This window comes from Cherax quadricarinatus, chromosome 56 (genome assembly GCF_038502225.1).
Source record: "Cherax quadricarinatus isolate ZL_2023a chromosome 56, ASM3850222v1, whole genome shotgun sequence".
NCBI classification, from domain to species: domain Eukaryota; kingdom Metazoa; phylum Arthropoda; class Malacostraca; order Decapoda; family Parastacidae; genus Cherax; species Cherax quadricarinatus.
Window position 1 is genome coordinate 21,500,390 of NC_091347.1, and position 15,263 is coordinate 21,515,652.

Below are 15,263 nucleotides of genomic sequence, written 5' to 3' on the forward strand. Positions count from 1 at the left end.
ACCCTGGGGGACAAGACCAAAGGATCGTAATGGAAATAAAGACAGACGGCCACTGATGACACACTGATTTTATTGGGTCATCCTGGGTGACTAACTCTCCTCTGGGTGTAAAATACCAATCAAATCTCCACTTAATTGGTGTTGAAGGGCTCTTGATCCAAGTAATTGTAGCTATTCTTTCCTACTGTTTGTTGTTGTTATAATATTAGTCAGGAGACAGGACAAGTGTCTCCTCAAACGGGTCTTAAACACGTACATGACACGTTTTATACTTGATGTGTAATACGATTTTCCTACTTTTTGACCAAACCTGACTACTTCTTCACGACTCCTGTGGGTTTGGTGCTTCCCCATAAGTAAATTTATTCAGGTATACACAAATACAGTTACATAGATTATCATACATAGCACATATATGTAGAGACCCTGGGATACACATGACTAATTAAATTAATTTTGTCTTATACCTACTAAAACTACATAATGTGCTGATGTTTGTTATATTCAACTTACTTGTCGGTAATATTTGCTGTTTCCTGGGCAGTTGTAGCGTCCACGTATGACACAATTATGTCCAGAGGCTCATCCACTTGTCTTGATCTTGTACTTATCTGAAACAATTTTACGAGATGTTTAAAAATTGTTTAATTTGACGAAGTGTCTCATACAATGCGCTATTATATATATTTTATCTGCATACTTGGAGAGAGTTCCGGGGGTCAACACCCCCGCTGCCCGGTCTGTGACCAGGCCTCGTGGTGGACCAGGGTCTGTAGTTGGTATTTCCTGCGTATTTTGTTTCACAATGCAAAGATACAAAAATGTTTTGATTTACCTGCTAGTGAATTAACTTCCTATTAAAAAATGTAACTTTGACCATAAATTTAAAAGGTATGGACTGGTAAGCCAGCAGAAGGCTTCAGTCAGATGACCAAAAGCTCCAGCTTTTACAAATCAAATCTCTAAGAAAATTTAACGATTTTGGAGTAATGCCAACGTGTTTAGTAGTAGTAGTAGTAATAATAATAATAATAATAATAATAATAATAATAATAATAATAATAATAATAATAATAATATACTAACATTAAGGGGAGCAGAGTAGCAGTCAGCAGTGTTGAGGCAGCCAACAGCAAGTCTCTCACCTTTATGAACCTCAACATCATCCACATCAAACACATGGGTATAATTTACATTCACAGTATTCACATAGAATGAATACAAGAGTCTGTACTGAAAGTTGGAGTTTAGTGCTGTTGTACCTGCAACAAATAACATTAACTAAAAGTATTTTAAAGTCTTGATATTATTGGTTTTTGGCTATATTATTTAATATTAAATATTTACATGGATAACCCACACTAGTTACTGCTTTATGTACAGATATTATTTCAAGGACCACAATGTCAGTAAGTTTATTTAGACACAGGTATACATAAGTAGCTGGTTTGGCAGCTCACACAGTGAGGTCTGGGGTTTGATCCCCGGTACGGATAAAAACACCGGCTGTCAGTGTTCACCCATCAGTAAAATAGGTACCTGGGTGTTAGTAGACTGGAGTAGGTCGCATCCTGGGACAAAATGACCTAATTTACAAAAAATGTTCTGCATAACAAGGGGCTTTCTGTATAGTAATAAGTCATTGATGTCACTAGGACTGTACACTTTGTACATGTACTTTTAGAAATAAACATATTATTATTAAAATAGTTGGGAAATACAGTAATGACACTGATAATTGTACCTATGTCTAAATAACCTTATTTATAATTTGTAAGGGTAATATTTCAGTCAGATCAGAAGCAGCTTACCAGCAGTGCAAGTAGGTCCATTACACTTGGTGGTTATAGCACAGAAGTAGTTAGCACAGGTCTGAGAGAAGTAGTCAGGTACACAACCTATGTCACATTGGCTTGTCTCCGAGCAGTAGGTACCAGAGGAACACCCAGGGAACAGTGCCTGTAGTAACATTCAGATACAAGATATGTTATTGAACTGTATATTATCAACACTGTAGTGTTGCTTCTGCCAAGGAAAACAATTAAAATTATGCATTTTTTATATTTTTATGGGACAGTAGGCCTACTACAGTGTCCCTCCTTTCTTATGTTCTTAAACAATCTTAGCAGCCTCATCTAACTTTGCTAATAACTATACGGTGTACAACAGCCTAATTCGCCTAATCTTCCTAAGAATTTGCATTACTTTCAACTGCTTGACTTGTAAGGGAAGGCACCAACCTTGACCTGATTCGTCGAGATTAAATTTTTAGATTTTGCCACCAAAGTGGCTAGTTTATTGTACACCCCATATCCATCCTGTGGACAGTAGTGCAAGAACATATGGATACACAAAAGGCCCAGGAACTAGGCCCCAAAAGAGTTAACAGGTGTACATTTGGATTTATATCTACAGTTCACTTATCTGTTACAAGCAAATTTAGGAAATTTGCTTAGTATACCTGGTATCTTATTTTCATTAATAAGATAACTTGACATGTCACATAGGTTATTATACTGTCTATAGATTCGTCGAGAGAAATTACCAAATGCTATATTATTTACGTTCTTTTCAAATTACAGAATAATAGGGAAGTACTGCATATGTCTGCTAATCAATCTAAAAGCAAATTTAGCATAATACACCTGTCGTTTTGAGCTATACAATGTATAACTATTGCATAAGCTATTATTTTGTCTTAAAATAGTATATAAACATATATTTTATAGTAAATTTTCACGTCTTTCTAATTATAAATTCAAGGTAACATTTTCACTCGTCTAGTTCCTCACATTATATTTAAAATATTTTACCGATTTTGCAAAAAAAAAAAAATACAAAAAGGAATGATACATTAACACATTGACATTGTTTGGCAAATCAATTTTGTGAGCTAAACTGATAACAGTACGAAGTAATGCCATGACTGGAACATGTCATCTATTCAATTCACAGAGAAATAGTGTTACACAATAACAATGAAAAAGTGTGTTATATCAACCATATTTTTTTAGGGCCATGTATTTAAAATAGACACACAGGACCTCTAATCCAAAATCATGGTGGGCAAAAACACCCAAGATAAAGAAAATTGCTGGTTGCTGCTATTCCCTTGATCAGTTAACTAAGACGGGGCCAGGAACTATGAATCGACCCCTGCAACCAAAAAAAAGTGAGTACATCATGTGAAATTTCCATTAAATACCTTGAATACTTCAAATAGCCTACACTGGCACCATCTTGATCAGACTAGTACACTGGCACCATCTTGATCAGACTAGTACACTGGCACCATCTTGATCAGACTAGTACACTGGCACCATCTTGATCAGACTAGTACACTGGCACCATCTTGATCAGACTAGTACACTGGCACCATCTTGATCAGACTAGTACACTGGCACCATCTTGATCAGACTAGTACACTGGCACCATCTTGATCAGACTAGTACACTGGCACCATCTTGATCAGACTAGTACACTGGCACCATCTTGATCAGACTAGTACACTGGCGCCATCTTGATCAGACTAGTACACTGGCACCATCTTGATCAGACTAGTACACTGGCACCATCTTGATCAGACTAGTACACTGGCACCATCTTGATCAGACTAGTACACTGGCACCATCTTGATCAGACTAGTACACTGGCGCCATCTTGATCAGACTAGTACACTGGCACCATCTTGATCAGACTAGTACACTGGCACCATCTTGATCAGACTAGTACACTGGCACCATTTTGATCAGACTAGTACACTGGCACCATCTTGATCAGACTAGTACACTGGCACCATCTTGATCAGACTAGTACACTGGCACCATCTTGATCAGACTAGTACACTGGCACCATCTTGATCAGACTAGTACACTGGCACCATCTTGATCAGACTAGTACACTGGCACCATCTTGATCAGACTAGTACACTGGTCACTAGTCAGCCAGACATTGTATGTTATTTTTACATAGATTATGTTATTACAACAATGACTGAACAGAAGCTTCATGTTACTTATGAACATCACGTATTATCCAGTAAAATTATTTATCCAAAACTTTTGTTCCTGACCTTTTCGAATAAAAAAAAGTCGTGTTTAAAGAAAGAATAAACTAACTCACTATACACACTAAGAGATTCATTTCTCTCAGTGTACATATATATTTCTAAGAGTTGACTTTAATCTCTACTTAGAAATTAAAGTATTTTTGACTTTGTGATGGACAGGTGAGAGTCTAAATGACCCTCGTGTAACTGATAGGTCTTAAACCCCATTAACCAACCAACTATTATATTACCATTAATGTCAATGCTAGAATTGTAGTTCAGAAAACAATGAAGATACATTGATGACTTACGTAGAGAGCGACCCATCCTACTTTAGTAGCAATAAGTGTGACCTGGGATAGATAACCAGCTTTGACACCATCAACATGGAACATAACAGCGGTGGTTGTGGCCACAAAGTGAGAAGTTACTGGAGTTATGGAACCCATTATTGATCCATATACTTTGATCTTTTTACCTGTAACCAATATACCACATCTTTATGAACATTGAAATGTATTTAGACATTTTTATTATTATAACATATAGGGTATTACACACACAGTAGCGGCCAGTGCAGAGGCTGGGCCAGGAGCTATGACTCGACCCCTGCAACCACACACACATGTGTGTATGTGCTTTAAAAACATTCACTTTACAAGAATTTACTGTATGGCAAGTAATTCTTATAATCTTCAAATGTGAATCATATAAACTGGAACATTAATATTGTAATTCAAGATTATTATAAAGTCATTCAATTTTGTCATTTCATCTCGGTGTAATTTATTACATTATTCTTGTTACGTCTTCTGATATAAATCAATATTTACCTGGGACAGGATACGAAGTGTTAGGTACTCCTGGTTCAGTAAATGAAGCATTTATCACGTTATCATAACCTTGATCCGAGGAGATGAGTTGGCACACAGTTGGCACTCCAACAGTAACATAACTAGGACACGTCAGTGTGGCATTGGGCTTTCCAATCACAGTTATTATAATACCATCCTTCACGTCTGGCAGCAATTCCAGGTAAGCTGTTAATAATAATTTTCTTGTTAACATCAATATATCACTTGAAGTTAGTTAAATATGTTTATTATGCACTTCATATCCATAAACAAAAGCATTCACATTGCTAAACTCACAAACTAGTAGTTAGTCACTTAGCCATAATACCAACTTACCTCATAATTTGTAATATTTTACAATTAAGAATTAAACTAAGTCTGCCCGAATTGCCTAGCCATGCTAGGTGTTCTAGTGGTACACTCTGTAATCATTATTTTACTACATGTAAACCACACAATAACCAAATTCTGTAAACTCAGCATTATAATCCTTATAGAGAATAAACTTTGAATTGAATTTGAATTGAAGAGTGTGGGCGGTAGTCCAAAGATTGCACAGGTATTATCTGGAGTTTACCTGGAGAGAGTTCCGGGGGTCAACGCCCCCGCGGCCCGGTCTGTGACCAGGCCTCCTGGTGGATCAGAGCCTGATCAACCAGGCTGTTACTGCTGGCTGCACGCAAACCAACGTACGAGCCACAGCCCGGCTGGTCCAGGGACTGGGCAGCAAAATTTTGATAGCTGAATAAGTTACAGTTTATATCTGGTCACAATCGTAACGAGTTATTTATTTATTTATTTATTTATTATCACACCGGCCGATTCCCACCAAGGCAGGGTGGCCCGAAAAAGAAAAACTTTCACCATCATTCACTCCATCACTGTCTTGCCAGAAGGGTGCTTTACACTACAGTTTTTAAACTGCAACATTAACACCCCTCCTTCAGAGTGCAGGCACTGTACTTCCCATCTCCAGGACTCAAGTCCGGCCTGCCGGTTTCCCTGAATCCCTTCATAAATGTTACTTTGCTCACACTCCAACAGCACGTCAAGTATTAAAAACCATTTGTCTCCATTCACTCCTATCAAACACGCTCACGCATGCCTGCTGGAAGTCCAAGCCCCTCGCACACAAAACCTCCTTTACCCCCTCCCTCCAACCCTTCCTAGGCCGACCCCTACCCCGCCTTCCTTCCACTACAGACTGATACACTCTTGAAGTCATTCTGTTTCGCTCCATTCTCTCTACATGTCCGAACCACCTCAACAACCCTTCCTCAGCCCTCTGGACAACAGTTTTGGTAATCCCGCACCTCCTCCTAACTTCCAAACTACGAATTCTCTGCATTATATTCACACCACACATTGCCCTCAGACATGACATCTCCACTGCCTCCAGCCTTCTCCTCGCTGCAACATTCATCACCCACGCTTCACACCCATATAAGAGCGTTGGTAAAACTATACTCTCATACATTCCCCTCTTTGCCTCCAAGGACAAAGTTCTTTGTTTCCACAGACTCCTAAGTGCACCACTCACTCTTTTTCCCTCATCAATTCTATGATTCACCTCATCTTTCATAGACCCATCCGCTGACACGTCCACTCCCAAATATCTGAATACGTTCACCTCCTCCATACTCTCTCCCTCCAATCTGATATTCAATCTTTCATCACCTAATCTTTTTGTTATCCTCATAACCTTACTCTTTCCTGTATTCACCTTTAATTTTCTTCTTTTGCACACCCTACCAAATTCATCCACCAATCTCTGCAACTTCTCTTCAGAATCTCCCAAGAGCACAGTGTCATCAGCAAAGAGCAGCTGTGACAACTCCCACTTTGTGTGTGATTCTTTATCTTTTAACTCCACGCCTCTTGCCAAAACCCTCGCATTTACTTCTCTTACAACCCCATCTATAAATATATTAAACAACCACGGTGACATCACACATCCTTGTCTAAGGCCTACTTTTACTGGGAAAAAATTTCCCTCTTTCCTACATACTCTAACTTGAGCCTCACTATCCTCGTAAAAACTCTTCACTGCTTTCAGTAACCTACCTCCTACACCATACACTTGCAACATCTGCCACATTGCCCCCCTATCCACCCTGTCATACGCCTTTTCCAAATCCATAAATGCCACAAAGACCTCTTTAGCCTTATCTAAATACTGTTCACTTATATGTTTCACTGTAAACACCTGGTCCACACACCCCCTACCTTTCCTAAAGCCTCCTTGTTCATCTGCTATCCTATTCTCCGTCTTACTCTTAATTCTTTCAATTATAACTCTACCATACACTTTACCAGGTACACTCAACAGACTTATCCCCCTATAATTTTTGCACTCTCTTTTATCCCCTTTGCCTTTATACAAAGGAACTATGCATGCTCTCTGCCAATCCCTAGGTACCTTACCCTCTTCCATACATTTATTAAATAATTGCACCAACCACTCCAAAACTATATCCCCACCTGCTTTTAACATTTCTATCTTATTTATGCAGACATGAATTAGCTCAGACACCTGAAGAGACACTAAATTAAGAGAAAAATATAAAAAAATCAAGCAATTTTTGTTAACTTTTTCAATAAACAGCAAAAATGTAAGACTAAATAAAGTATTTTGATAACAGAGGCATGAGAAGGACTCCACTATTAGCACATTTACATTATGCTTTTGCGAAGATACAATAAAAATGTATGGGGGGAAACTAAATCCTTGGAAATTAGTCTGTGAATACAAATATATTTAGTTAGGATGACCGTAACAACGCTCGTGTACAACACAGGAACAATTGTGATCATCTGATGAAATGGAACGACTTCCAAGTAATAATTTGTGACAGTGACTAACGTAGGCGAAAGTGCATGGAAGCTGCCTTTTATTGTTATGACCTACACAAACCCATAAACAATTATTTTAAAAAATTTTTTTTTAAATATGAACAAGAACTGCTAGAAAATGTACAGAGAACCTTCACGGCGCACATAATGGAGATAAAACACCTCAATTACTGGGAGCGCTTGAGGTTCCTAAACCTGTATTCCCTGGAACGCAGGTGGGAGAGATAAGATAAGATAAGATTTCGTTCGGATTTTTAACCCCGGAGGGTTAGCCACCCAGGATAACCCAAGAAAGTCAGTGCGTCATCGAGGACTGTCTAACTTATTTCCATTGGGGTCCTTAATCTTGTCCCCCAGGATGCGACCCACACCAGTCGACTAACACCCAGGTACCTATTTGCTGCTAGGTGAACAGGACAACAGGTGTAAGGAAACGTGTCGAAATGTTTCCACCCGCCGGGAATCGAACCCGGGCCCTCCGTGTGTGAAGCGGGAGCTTTAGCCACCAGGCCACCTGGAAAATCCTAGAGGGACTAGTACCGAACTTGCACACGAAAATCACTCACTACGAAAGCAAAAGACTTGGTAGACGATGCAACATCCCCCCAATGAAAAGCAGGGGTGTCACTAGCACGTTAAGAGACCATACAATAAGTGTCAGGGGCCCGAGACTGTTCAACTGCCTCCCAGCACACATAAGGGGGATTACCAACAGACCCCTGACAGTCTTCAAGCTGGCACTGGACAAGCACCTAAAGTCGGTTCCTGACCAGCCGGGCTGTGGCTCGTACGTTGGTTTGCGTGCAGCCAGCAGTAACAGCCTGGTTGATCAGGTTTTGATCCACCAGGAGGCCTGGTCACAGACCGGGCCGCGGGGGCGGAACTCTCTTCAGGTATACTCCAGGTAGGTGTTCCCAACTAGGGATCATTCAGAAGTTTAGTTTAATATGTTTATTATGCAGCCCATACCCATCCTGTGGGCGGTAGTCAAAAGATTACAGAGGTACATAATTGGTCCAGGGACTGGACTCCAAAGTTTTGATAGCTGAGCAAGTTACAGATCATTTCATTCAGAAGCAGGAAAAAAAACTTACTCACCAATAATTTTAAAGTGGCCAGCCATAGTGTAGGTGTGATTGGTGCCGTTTATAATGTAAGGTGACCCATCACCCCAGTTTGTGACCCATGTGCTAGTAGCATTGACAGTCAGGTTCACGGTCTGTGGGGAGAAGCAATTTATAAATAGTGATATAAAAGATATACCTAGAGATATATAGTTTAAATGAGGAGCAGATATGGATAAAACAAATCTAACTTCCTTCCTGTGCTGAGCTTAATGACCAGTGAGTGACCTATACAGAGGTCATGAGGCCAGGGGCGCCAGTTTTAGTCTTGACACATGGTCACCTGACAACTAGGAAGAAATAAACTGTCTCAATGTAGTTGGGAAGTGTGGATCGTAAGTTTGGTCACATAGGAATTATCAGAATATGAAGTATAGTGTCAGCTTATGTTAGTCTTTCCTTCTCAGACAAAGTAAATAAATAATAACAGCTGAAGTACGTTATAAATGACAGCTTAGAGAGTTGTATCAAGAGAAAATGGGAAGAGGGAGGAGGGAGAGCAGAAAAACAAATTTACTACAATTAAATAAACTACATCACCTCAGTCAGGTTAAATTCACATAAATACAATTAAATTTACATTTTTATTTTACTAATATCTTCACTTACTATAAGTTATTATTATTATTAGAAGCACCAAACCCGAAACGATGACATAGCACCTTGGGAATTGTAGAGTCAGGTAATCAGGTTTGATCCGAGGAAAGAGAGGATCATACAATTCTCTGGATCAAAATCCCTTCACCAGCAAAGAAAGAATAATAATAATAATAATAATAATAATAATAACAATATACACACAAGAAAGCACTGTTATGTACTAACAGTATTTGCAGGGAAGACTGTAGTATTTCCAGTGAGTGTAAAGTTAAGGTGGCCATCTAGAACACCTGCCGTCCACACTGTAAGGTTACCAGCTGTCCCTCCACACACTGAACCATCACTACAGGTAGCTAAACACTGTCCCGTGGCATTTACCAACGCTGTAGACAAGTTGTAATTAATGTATTAGTGAGATTAAATTTCTTCACAGAAGGCTTCATTAAATGCTCATCAGGATGACCAACTTCATTACTCTTTGTTTGAAAACCTATCTTGATGGAGTATCATCTTTAAACCATCCTGTGTGATGGAGTTTCACTTGAAAACCATCCAGTTTCGAGTATATGAAAATAATCTTGTGTGTTAGAGCATTACCTGAAAACCATATTCCAGTATATTTAATGATCTACGTACAGTCTATGGGCTTGAAACCAAGCAATTTTAAATTTATAAATGGACTTACTTCCCAAATTCTGAAAGCAGTAACAATATTTGCCCTCATCAGCGGCAGCAAGAGTGTAGTGAAGTCGACCACAAAAGTCTTGGCAAACTTCAGGAGTGAGACTACCAGGGTCATAGTTGCCTGCAGACACAGTCGCCAGGGGCGCCACTACACTATCACCGTAGCATCCTCCTTCTGTAACAACAATTCAATGTATTCATATACAAATTCAATAATTTCCGAATATTGCATATTTTCAAACTACATATATCATGGTGTCCAGCAATTTAGCATTCAGAATCAGGACAGATTCTGCCTGGTCTTCTTAGGACATGAAGAGATCTCTGAATATTGGACCTTTCATCCATTCATGCCATGATACCCTAGTGCATTTTTAATAACTAACTAAATTATGCATGTTGTGTACCATATTACTATGCACAAATATTCCACCTGGCTATCAGTCATCCCAGAGTACTTATATACATCATCCAAGATAAATTCTCTGCGCAGCTTAACAAGAGAAATTCCTTTGACAGAATTACAATTTACCAGGCAATATAAGAATCCATCTAAAATGACACTTAAACTCATAGTACAACCAATATGGTCAGCCTAAAGGCAGGAGCTGTACAGGAATGTAAATCATACCTCAGGCAGCTAAGGTAAATGATTGGCGAAGACGAAGAACAGGTAGATAGTTCCACTGAGTCAAGGTCAAAGTTGGTCAACTCCACTGCGATCTCGGTCTTACCATACAATAAGTGTCAGGGGCCCGAGACTGTTCAACTGCCTCCCAGCACACATAAGGGGGTTTACCAACAGACCCCTGGCAGTCTTCAAGCTGGCACTGGACAAGCACCTAAAGTCAGTTCCTGATCAGCCGGGCTGTGGCTCGTACGTTGGTTTGCGTGCAGCCAGCAGCAACAGCCTGGTTGATCAGGCGCTGATCCACCAGGAGGCCTGGTCACAGACCGGGCCGCGGGGGCGTTGACCCCCGAAACTCTCTCCAGGTAAACTCCAGGTACCAGACATAACAAGTGACAGCCTCAAGGTTTATGACTAAGCAATTGAAATACCAGAACTTCAATTAAAGAACGTCTACAGAAAGAGTTACCTACAACCATACCACCAGTCCGATGACATTCTTCTTTGCAAATATACAGGGTCTAAAGCCAGCAACAAACAACAAAATACCTTTCATCCGTGGACTGCTTGCAGAGGCAAAGACCATTAATGTTCGCGGCTTTCACTGAGACCCACATAAAGGATCACTTGGACAACGAAATATGGATCCCAGGTTACAACCTATACAGATGTGACAGAGTGAACAGGCAAAAGGGGGGGGGGTGGCCTGTACATTGCAGAGTCACTTGTTTGCACAGAACTGCTAAATGCCTCAAATGATGTAGTGGAAGTTTTAGCAGTAAAGGTCGAGAACCAAAACCTAGTCATTGTGGTAGTCTACAAGCCTCCGGATGCAACATCCCAGCAATTCCAGGAACAGCTGTTAAAAATTGACCACTGTCTGGAAAATCTTCCAGCTCCTGCACCCAACATCTTGCTCCTGGGGGATTTCAACTTAAGGCACCTAAAATGGAGGAATATAGCAAATAATATTGTTGTAGTAATAACACCAGGAGGCAGCTCTGATGAAAACTCACACTCACACGAGCTTTTAAATCTCTGCACAAAATTCAATTGAAACCAGCAAATAATAGAGCAAGGCTCCAGGCGGACATCAACCGAATCTTTCAGTGGGCTGCAGAAAACAATATGAAGTTCAACGATGAGAAATTTCAATTACTCAGATATGGTAAACACGAGGAAATTAAATCTTCATCAGAGTACAAAACAAATTCTGGCCACAAAATAGAGCGAAACACCAACGTCAAAGACCTGGGAGTGATCACGTCGGAGGATCTCACCTTCAAGGACCATAACATTGTATCAATCGCATCTGCTAGAAAAATGACAGGATGGATAATGAGAACCTTCAAAACTAGGGAGGCCAAGCCCATGATGACACTCTTCAGGTCACTTGTTTTATCTAGGCTGGAATATTGCTGCACACTAACAGCACCTTTCAAGGCAGGTGAAATTGCTGACCTAGAAAATGTACAGAGAACCTTCACAGCGCGCATAACGGAGATAAAACACCTCAATTACTGGGAGCGCTTGAGGTTCCTAAAACTGTATTCCCTGGAACGCAGGCGGGAGAGATACATGATTATATACACCTGGAAAATCCTAGAGGGACTAGTACCGAACTTGCACACGAAAATCACTCACTACGAAAGCAAAATACTTGGCAGACGATGCAACATCCCCCCAATGAAAAGCAGGGGTGTCACTAGCACGTTAAGAGACCATACAATAAGTGTCAGGGGCCCGAGACTGTTCAACTGCCTCCCAGCATACATAAGGGGGATTACCAACAGACCCCTGGCAGTCTTCAAGCTGGCACTGGACAAACACCTAAAGTCGGTTCCTGACCAGCCGGGCTGTGGCTCGTACGTTGGTTTGCGTGCAGCCAGCAGCAACAGCCTGGTTGATCAGGCTCTGATCCACCAGGAGGCCTGGTCACAGACCGGGCCGCGGGGGCGTTGACCCCCGGAACTCTCTCCAGGTAAACTCCAGGTACAACAAAAATTCCATGACTTAAAATGAAGAGTCATAACTTGACAACATTCTCCAACATTAAGAGAAAGTCTGCTGGAAATAAACAAAAAAATGAAACTTAAGTGATCCTGAATGGAAGCAAAATATATTTGGGCACATGACCCTTGTTACCTCTTAGTTTAATATGTTTATTATGCACCCCATACCCATCCTGTGGGCGGTAGTCAAAGGATTACAGAGGTACATAATTGGTCCAGGTCCTTGTTGCCCAGAGCAGATACCTACACCTCAGGACAGTCTGACACATCCACTGGGAACACTACCTAGATGAAGAAAAATGTATAACTAGGATAAACTATTCCAGAACCATCAGCACATACAATCGATGGAACGAGCCTAATCTAGACACTGACAAACGATGGCAAGACATTTGTACAACTCAAGATCTTGCTCCAAGCTGTACACGAGGGTGCTCACTGTCTCGTGTCTGATGTTTTGTGATGGAATATGACAAGAAAAACCCTCCTGGGTGATGGAGTATGATATGAACCCTCTTGTGTGGTGTAATATGTCAGCAAAACATTATTTTTTTTCATTCAGTGTGACAGGAAAACCATCCTGCTTGAGAGAATGTCAGAAAAAACTCCTGTGAGATGGAGTATGACAAGAAAATATTCCTGTGAGATGGAGTATGACAGGAAAATATTCCTGTGAGATGGAGTATGACAAGAAAATATTCCTGTAAGATGGAGTATGACAGGAAAATATTCCTGTGAGATGGAGTATGACAGGAAAATATTCCTGAGATGGAGTATGACAGGAAAATATTCCTGTGAGATGGAGTATGACAGGAAAACTATCCTGTTTGAGAGTGGTAGAAAAAGCAGGAAAGCCATCCTTCATGATAGGTTAAGTAAGAGAGATAAAAGATAAGAGATAAGAGTAACTTACTTAGGTGTTAGGTTAACGAAGCTCTTTATCTAACTTTGTAAAATGCCATCAAAATCAGGATATCATCTGAATGTGGTGTATCAAATTTTGTAAATTAAAAGTTGTATTATCCTCATTAGTTGGACTACACGTACTTAAATTGGACTGTACTTAAAACGGTATATACAACTAGTGTATATACATTGTTTATTTTTATTTACTCAATTTCTGGTTTATAGAATTTTAAGGTGAATGTCAGTCTTAATGATTAATGAATTAAGTGAAATTAATTGGCTTTTAGCTTAGTTTAATATGTTTATTATGCACCCCATACCCATCCTGTGGGCGGTAGTCAAAAGATTAGAGGTACATAATTGGTCCAGGGACTGGACTCCAAAGTTTTGATAGCTGAGCAAGTTACAGAGGTAATGAACTCACAATTTACAAAGGTAATGAACTCAGGTAGGTCTGGTCACAATCATGACAAGTTACAAAGGTATTTACAGATTACAGAGGTACGTAATGGGTCCAGAGACTGGGCCCCCAAAGTTTTGATAACTGAACTAGGTACAAAGGTAATGAACTCACAAGTTACAAAAGTAATCCACAGAACAAACAGGACTGGAAGCCATGACAGGCCAGTAATAAATTAAGCATTAAGTTCGCGAGTCATGGAAACCAATAAACATTTCACACTCCTTGAAATACATATCTAAAATTAAAAAAAAAAATCCTTGAATTCCTCAGGTTACGTACATTAAATATTTCGTTATGTAAGATAACACTATATAAAATAGTTCCACTTAAGTTTACCTACGAACGTTGTTGTGGCAGAAGCAGCCTGAGTCGGAGACAATAATGGCAGCAACAGTAGTGGTAGTTTGTGTATCCACATTATGCTGCCTCATCCAACATTTACAACCATTCAAATAAATCTGTAATGAAAATACATTTAATGTTGTACAATGTGTTAGTGTTGAAAGATAATGATTTTTTTAATTTCAAGATTTAATTATATCAGAGGGGGGGGGACATGACTTTTATATTGTTTTGGTTAATATTGAGTTTAGGGGCTAAATACGTAAGTTTATTGGGGTATACATAAAAACAGTTACAAAGATTATCATACATAGTGGGGCCAGGAGCTGTGTCTCGATCCCTGCAACCACAATTAGGTGAGTATAGCAACATATGTGTAGACAACCTGGGATAACCAAAAAAAATCAAAGGTTTGAACTTTCAAATAACCCATCTTGTATATTTCAAAATATCAAGTTACTTGTACATTTTCCTGCCTAAATTTTGCCTCTGGATTCAGAGGTAAAATTTAGGTTAAGTTCCGTTTATTTATTTATTTTTGGTACCAAAAACAGAAGTTTCTTCCCACGAGCCCAAAGCAAAACTGTCTTTAATGCATAACTCGCTTCATAATGAAGAATTTGCATAATGGAAAATTCTATGGCGTCTTTTAACATGGTTTTATTTATATTAAAATATTCATCAGGTCAGTCCTAATACAGATCTTCATAAATAACAAAAAGGCACAATACCGTGACTGGAACGATACA

The 15,263-nt window shown here is 39.7% G+C and overlaps 1 protein-coding gene across 1 annotated transcript in view; it reads right to left on the minus strand.

Moving 5' to 3' along the window:
- The window catches only part of LOC128700820 (polycystin family receptor for egg jelly-like), a 75,196-nt gene extending 60,547 nt beyond the window's left edge, over positions 1-14,649 (minus strand). The window contains exons 1-9 of the mRNA XM_070097181.1: positions 14,509-14,649; positions 10,165-10,338; positions 9,705-9,862; positions 8,854-8,974; positions 4,882-5,088; positions 4,360-4,526; positions 1,812-1,959; positions 1,087-1,262; positions 514-611 (exon numbers count right to left, since the gene is read on the minus strand). Of these exons, the coding sequence (XP_069953282.1) occupies positions 514-611; positions 1,087-1,262; positions 1,812-1,959; positions 4,360-4,526; positions 4,882-5,088; positions 8,854-8,974; positions 9,705-9,862; positions 10,165-10,338; positions 14,509-14,590 (1,331 nt within the window). The 5' untranslated portion in view covers positions 14,591-14,649. The remainder of the gene's footprint in view (positions 1-513; positions 612-1,086; positions 1,263-1,811; positions 1,960-4,359; positions 4,527-4,881; positions 5,089-8,853; positions 8,975-9,704; positions 9,863-10,164; positions 10,339-14,508) is intronic.
- Positions 14,650-15,263: the final 614 nt, after the last annotated feature.